This window comes from Anguilla rostrata, chromosome 1 (assembly GCF_018555375.3).
Source record: "Anguilla rostrata isolate EN2019 chromosome 1, ASM1855537v3, whole genome shotgun sequence".
Lineage (NCBI taxonomy): Eukaryota > Metazoa > Chordata > Actinopteri > Anguilliformes > Anguillidae > Anguilla > Anguilla rostrata.
This window is the reverse complement of record NC_057933.1, coordinates 18876449-18883502: the sequence shown is the minus strand read 5'-3', so window position 1 is coordinate 18883502 and position 7054 is coordinate 18876449. Positions and strand designations below refer to the sequence as shown.

At 41.0% G+C, this 7054-nt stretch overlaps 3 protein-coding genes across 14 annotated transcripts in view; 2 read left to right on the top strand and 1 right to left on the bottom strand.

The window, feature by feature from the left end:
• The window catches only part of LOC135250788 (uncharacterized), a 90584-nt gene that overhangs the window by 66657 nt on the left and 16873 nt on the right, over nucleotides 1-7054 (top strand). The gene's annotated exons all lie outside the window — the stretch shown is intronic.
• The window catches only part of LOC135250772 (obscurin-like), an 85667-nt gene that overhangs the window by 71140 nt on the left and 7473 nt on the right, over nucleotides 1-7054 (bottom strand). The gene's annotated exons all lie outside the window — the stretch shown is intronic.
• Nucleotides 2209-6482, top strand: LOC135250766 (uncharacterized). The gene is made up of 2 exons (XM_064327413.1): nucleotides 2209-4472; nucleotides 4892-6482. The coding sequence occupies exons 1-2, from the start codon at nucleotides 2459-2461 to the stop codon at nucleotides 5164-5166; spliced, it is 2289 nt and encodes a 762-aa protein (XP_064183483.1). The 5' UTR covers nucleotides 2209-2458; the 3' UTR covers nucleotides 5167-6482.

The window sequence follows — 7054 nt, the reverse complement described above, 5'->3', positions numbered from 1 at the left end:
CAGAATTCCACTTTTAGTAGACCCAGGGTTTACCCAGTAAATTTGATGTGAAAGACAAACATACTGTATCGCTCTTTTCTGTTAAACTAAATACAAATAGATTTTACCTACGTAGCACTACATGCCATCTCATGCAATGCTGAAAATCAAAAGATAGCTAGAAGGCTGAGAGTGGGAACTAATTGTTCATTGCACATTAATGATCTTACCACTGCTGATGCTGCCCAGTACAACTGTCGACTGTTTCAAAGTACAAAACATTATAATGCTGGAACAAACTGCAAAATTCTGATAGGCTACAGACCTCAAAAATAAAAATCATGTAGTTTCTCTGTAGAATAGACAAGTAACAAGTTTTCATCCTTGTGTTCAACTGGATGAGGAATACAGTACAGAGCTATTTAAAGCCATGATCACTATTCTCTGGAATGAAAAACTGAGATAAGTTCATAGGAAATCAGATTGCAGTGCGAGGCAATATTAATGTCACCTAGACATGAGCTAAAAAGCTTACATTGCACTTGCTGTTGAGGTGTAGGAGAATTTTGAGACTCCCCATGAGTGTGATGACGTCACATGTTAAAGTTTTTTTGTTAAAGGGTATTCCTGTCAATGTTGATCAGACTGTTTCCTCCAAACTCTCAATGCTTCATGATAAAAATTATATACACTCATATATCACATGTATAACTATATACTAATATAATCAATATGTAATCCAATAACTCTATATCAGTAGTTGCAGCAAAGCTTATGGTAACGCAAGAAACCACAGTATCCACTGTAGAAAAAAGGCAAACGCAGAAGGCTTAAGAAAAATCATACTTACTCATTAAGCAGAAAACACTAATCGAATAATAATTCCAGCAGATAACACTAACCAAAAGCTAATCATATATTACTAAAAATATAATCCAAAAAACTAACAAAACGTTATTACCCAATAGAAATATGCTAGAAAACTTAGAAAACTAATACTTTACAGTGACCCCTGTGTAACCTGAATAAAAAGAAAAAGTACAGGAGGCTATAACTCTGTGAACTTGTATGTGTAATGGAAAAATACAGAAAGCAATGATGTGTATGCATAGTGAAAAAGTACAGAGTAAGGGAAAATTGGAAAAATACAGACAGCAATGACGTGGTGTATGCGTAGTGGGAAAGTACAAAGTAAGGGAAGATTGGGGTACCTGTCCACTGATGAAGATTAATTAAGAACATCAATAGAACCAAAAATCAGTTTTGGGGCACCTGTCCACTATGATAAGATTAATTATTGATACATTAAGAACATCATAAGGACCGAAAATCATTTTTGTGCCAAAAAAGTCAAGTTGACCCACGAACAGGAAAGTGAAACTCCTTACTGTGCCAGAAAAGACCAGATGGCTGATATTTTAGAAATATGTTAAAGGGGGGTTGTGGGCACAATTTGTGTATAAAATGTATGCAAAACTGACAATCGAGGTTCAATTCCCCTGAATTGATCCGGCTTTGTGCACCTGTGCAATAAAGTCTAAACTTTCTGAAGAGCTTGCTGCTGTTGTGTCTTTTCCCTCCTGAAATTGTTTTCTACAGATTGGCGATTGGCGTGGAAGTCTGTCGTTTCCTAGACACGACATTTGGGGGCTCGTCCGGGATACGAAAAAGGTACCATCCTTTCGTAAAACCAACCCGGACACTAACACCGAAAATTGAGTGAAAGAAAAGCAGCGAGCTCTTCAGAAACGTGCGCTACGAACCGTGAGTGAATTGAGTGTGGTATAAGAACAGGACAATATATGTTTTTGTGTTGCAAAATGTGCTGAAACTAGGATAAGTGTTTAAATGCATTGTGGCTGCTGAAGGTTTTCACTGTTGCTGTTGTTTTTTTGCAAAGTGTGCTGGAATAGTGTTTAAATGCATTGTGGCTGCTGAAGGTTTTCACTGTTGCTGTTGTTTTAAAAAGAGGTGCCAGAGACTTGGGAGGAGAGAAACCCAAGAAAGGCCACCTGCAATAGCCCTGGTAAAAGCGTGTTTGGGAAAAACACTGTCCTGTGAGGTATAAAGTAAAAGAAAAACTATTGTTGGTAAGGTAAAATATTGTTAAACTGTGTTTATGCTTAGATTAGATGCTTGTGCTTGCGCGGAACTAAAGTTGTATTGAGGCAACTAAGGTAAGAATTGTGATTTATGTGTATGTACAACTATAAAGGAGAAGGGTGAAAAGTAAATGATAAAGTAAAATAAGAAAAGAAACGGGAAGTGTGTAGAAGGTATGAGCAAGTGTGTAGAAGGTATAAGCAGGGGAAAATAAGGAAAGAAATGGGAAGTGTGTAGAAGGTATAAGCGGGGGAAAATAAGAAAAGAAACGGCAAGTGTGTAGAAGGGAGAAAATAAGTGAAGAAAATAAAGGTTAAATATATAATAAATCTTTAAATAGGAAAATAAAATAAAAGTATAAAGTAAACATAAAATAATGGAAAAAGGAGAGAGAACGCCGGTTGAAATAATCACAGGAAAATATCCTAATTGTAAAAAGGAGATAGAACATATATCAGGAAAATGGAAAAAAAGAACTAAAAGAATGGTGACAAAATGGCCTAAAGAGGGTACGTTTGATAGAGAAATATGTGATCAGATGGGAGGGGTAATAGCAAATTACAGAACAGGAGACAAGTCAGAAAAAAGAAAGCGAAAAAGAGAACAGGAAAAAAGAATTTTAGGATGGTTTAGGTCCGCTTCCCTAGAAAAATATGTAGGAATGAGTGGGGATCGCAGTGAAGAAATAATTCCTCCTCCGTATGCCCCACAGTCATCGGGACATACGGAAATAAAAGAGAAAAGCGTGTATCCAATAGGCCCGGTAACATCTGCAGTAACAGTGTGTCCAGTAGTAAAAGTACAGGTTCAGATACAAGGGTGGGTAGAACATGAGGAAAGTGAGGAACAGCTCGGGATAGAGAGAGCGCGGCTCGAGGAAGAAAGGGGAAAAATAGAAAAAAGGGTAACAGAGCTAAAGAGAGAATACAAGGAAGTGGAGGAATTAGAAGAGCTGTTAAAAGAAAAATATAACCAGTATGATGAATACCATAGCCAGTTAATAAAAAAGGCAAAAGAGATAAGAGACACTGAGAAAAAACAGCAAACGTCTAAAATATGCCAGAAGCCTGAACAGGTGGGGTCAAAAAGGGACGAGGAAACACCTAAAAAATGTGAAACTGCGGGGTGGGGAAATTTTAGATGGGAAAAGCTCCCGTATAACACATGGGAAGAGCTGAAGAAAAAAATTACCAAGAGAACAGATTCCCGAGATAAACATAAGACAAGTTTAACAAAAGGCACTACAAATAAAAAGCAAATCCCCCAAGCAGAGTATGAATTAGAAAACAATGAAGGGGAGGAGGAGTCCTCCCCAGCAGAAAACAGTGAGGCAAGCCAGGCAAGTAATAGCGAGGCAGAAGAGTCAGACGGGGGAGAAGGGCCTGCACAAGGGGGGGGGGGGAATTTAGCTGGGCGATATCAAAACATAAGAGAAAGACCGCCAACCCGGCGTAACCCAGCAGCAGAAGGATATAGCCATAATGCTAGTAAACCCAATACTATAGCACCATTGTTGATTAAGGAAGGGGGTGTACCCCGATACATTCCCTGGTCCACCCAAGATATGCATAATGTAATAACCAATCTCCCTGATTTGCAGAATGGAGCAAGCCACTGGATCAGGGTGCTGGAGGAGGAGACGACAGGCCGGATCCTGGCTGTGGGGGACCTGAAGGCTCTCCTGGGAAAGGTTGTGGGGATGGAAACAATGCTGGACATATTTGAGCAGGCTGGCTTTGACAGAAACCATGCGCAGTCTCCAGCAGTGGACGGTGGGCCGTTTGATAACGTGCGTGGGGTTGTTTGGACTGCTCTGCGAGCCTTGTATCCCGCACGACTGGACATGGCGGCCTTAACGGGACCGCCGTTAAAAGACAATGAACCACCGGCGACATACATCCACATGCAGTTGCGCAGGTGGAGATTGTTAACTAAAAGGGACGTACGGGCAGATCCCATAATGACCACCCTCTTCCGCAAAGCCATCCAGGAGGGGATGTCACCGGAAGTGGGGCACCGCCTCGATGAGGTGGTGGGACTGAACACCATGACACACAGACAGTTTGTGGATCACGTGGTGCACGCTGTGGACAGGCAGCGGAAAGAAAGGAAAAAGCTGGAAGATCAAACAAAAGACATTCAAAGGAAGCTACTGCAGTTGCAGCTGGAGGAGCTGAGAGCCAAAGAAAAAAAGGCGAGAGAAATAACGGAGCTGAGAGCCAAAGAAAAAGAGGCGGAAAAAGTGGCATCTGTGAAAATACAGTATATGGACAATGAATTCTTTAACTTCAAAGCCACCCCCCCGCCTGAACCATGGAGCAGCCGGATGGTGCCCCGGCCGACGGTGGTCTACGACTTCTCCGGCATCCCTCACCCAGTGGCCATGCAAGGTAATATGAAAGGGGGGGGCACCCAACCGGGTGGGTATCAAAGGGGGGGAGGGCCAGGGAATGGTGGTCAAAATAATCAGTGGAAAGGGCAGCTGAATCAGAATAACAACAGGCAAAATAGAAATTGGAACCAACAGAATTTTTATGTTTCAGGGGGAACGTGCGGCCCCACACATAACGTTAAAAGTCAATCCAGGCTACCAAGCTAAGGACTTAGGACCTATGGTTAAGAGAGCAGAAGAGCTCCAGTTCAGGCCAACAGAAAATGCTTTAATTTGGTGCACAGCAGATCAAAAAATGATCAAAATTATGGCAAGTGCTCAGATGTGGGGAAAGCCCCAATTGGTGAGGGTACCGTGGGAAGAGAAATCTCAAAAGTGTGGTGTTGCAATATGTTGATGACTTATTACTATGTGCAGATACAAAAGAACAGTGCATAAGGGGGGCAAAGGGGGGACACAAGGTGTCCAGGAAGAAGCTGCAGCTCTGCTCTCAGAAAACGGGGAGAGCGGAGGGACTGCGGGCGCTGACACCAGCCCAGGGAGCAACAACACCAACAGTGCCCCTACGGGTCCAGTACGAGAATCGCAGGCCGGCTTTCCAGTGGAGTAACGCGCAGACCGCGTACTCTGGATTGGAAGATATACCAGGAGCCCACCAACTACGAGGACTGCGGCAACACATCGTGCTATGAACCAACTTGTTAAGAAACTGTGTATAACTTTGTGGGGTCATTTAGAATAATATATACAGCTTTGATATGTATAATCAAATTTTGCGACTAGAGAGAGTGTTGGAGGAACCATGGGAACAACGTTACATTGAGGAATCTGATACATTTGGATGCTGCTATGGCAGCAGGGGATGCACAGGCACCCAACATAATATACATGGGGTGGTGCACACCCGACACTGACTGACGCTGAGAATAAGAATACAGCGAGGGGTGTTTTTCGGGGCCATGAGGTTTGACCCCGAAAGGGGGGAACGTAGGAGAATTTTGAGACTCCCCATGAGTGTGATGACGTCACATGTTAAAGTTTTTTTGTTAAAGGGTATTCCTGTCAATGTTGATCAGACTGTTTCCTCCAAACTCTCAATGCTTCATGATAAAAATTATATACACTCATATATCACATGTATAACTATATACTAATATAATCAATATGTAATCCAATAACTCTATATCAGTAGTTGCAGCAAAGCTTATGGTAACGCAAGAAACCACAGTATCCACTGTAGAAAAAAGGCAAACGCAGAAGGCTTAAGAAAAATCATACTTACTCATTAAGCAGAAAACACTAATCGAATAATAATTCCAGCAGATAACACTAACCAAAAGCTAATCATATATACTAAAAATATAATCCAAAAAACTAACAAAACGTTATTACCCAATAGAAATATGCTAGAAAACTTAGAAAACTAATACTTTACAGTGACCCCTGTGTAACCTGAATAAAAAGAAAAAGTACAGGAGGCTATAACTCTGTGAACTTGTATGTGTAATGGAAAAATACAGAAAGCAATGACGTGTATGCATAGTGAAAAAGTACAGAGTAAGGGAAAATTGGAAAAATACAGACAGCAATGACGTGGTGTCTGCGTAGTGGGAAAGTACAAAGTAAGGGAAGATTGGGGTACCTGTCCACTGATGAAGATTAATTAAGAACATCAATAGATTAATTAAGAACATCAATAGAACCAAAAATCAGTTTTGGGGCACCTGTCCACTATGATAAGATTAATTATTGATACATTAAGAACATCATAAGGACCGAAAATCATTTTTGTGCCAAAAAAGTCAAGTTGACCCACGAACAGGAAAGTGAAACTCCTTACTGTGCCAGAAAAGACCAGATGGCTGATATTTTTAGAAATATGTTAAAGGGGGGTTGTGGGCACAATTTGTGTATAAAATGTATGCAAAACTGACAATTGAGGTTCAATTCCCCTGAATTGATCCGGCTTTGTGCACCTGTGCAATAAAGTCTAAACTTTCTGAAGAGCTTGCTGCTGTTGTGTCTTTTCCCTCCTGAAATTGTTTTCTACAGATTGGCGATTGGCGTGGAAGTCTGTCGTTTCCTAGACACGACAGAGGGAAATAGCACAAAAACACTGATATGTACATTACATTACAGGCATTTAGCAGACGCTCTTATCCAGAGCGACTTACACAACTTTTTACATAGCATTTTACATTGTATCCATTTATACAGCTGGATATATACTGAAGCAATGCAGGTTAAGTACCTTGCTCAAGGGTACAATGGCAGTGTCCTTATCCGGGAATCGAACCTGCAACCTTTCAGTTACAAGCCCAGTTTCTTACCCACTGTGCTACATTAGCTTGTAATAAATGCAAGTTCTGTATAATGGTGGTGTGTGGAGTGATATTAAAGCTCATTGAAGGAAAATTGGCATATATGTGACAGCAACACACAATGGTGATGAAAATTCTATATGAATGTCTTACAATGTGGGTTACTAAACATAACAAGCACTGGGGAGGAGCATCTGCTATGTACCAAAATCTCCAGTGCATATTTTATACAGAAACATAATGTTTGGGACAAAGATTT

What these genes read in the sequence shown, in the direction of transcription:
- LOC135250766 (XM_064327413.1), top strand. Translation starts at nt 2,459, where the DNA reads ATGGAAAAAGGAGAGAGAACGCCGGTTGAAATAATCACAGGAAAATAT. An exon ending in TCACCCAGTGGCCATGCAAG is followed by an intron (nt 4,473 to 4,891) that starts GTAATATGAAAG and finishes TACTATGTGCAG; the next exon opens with ATACAAAAGAACAGTGCATA.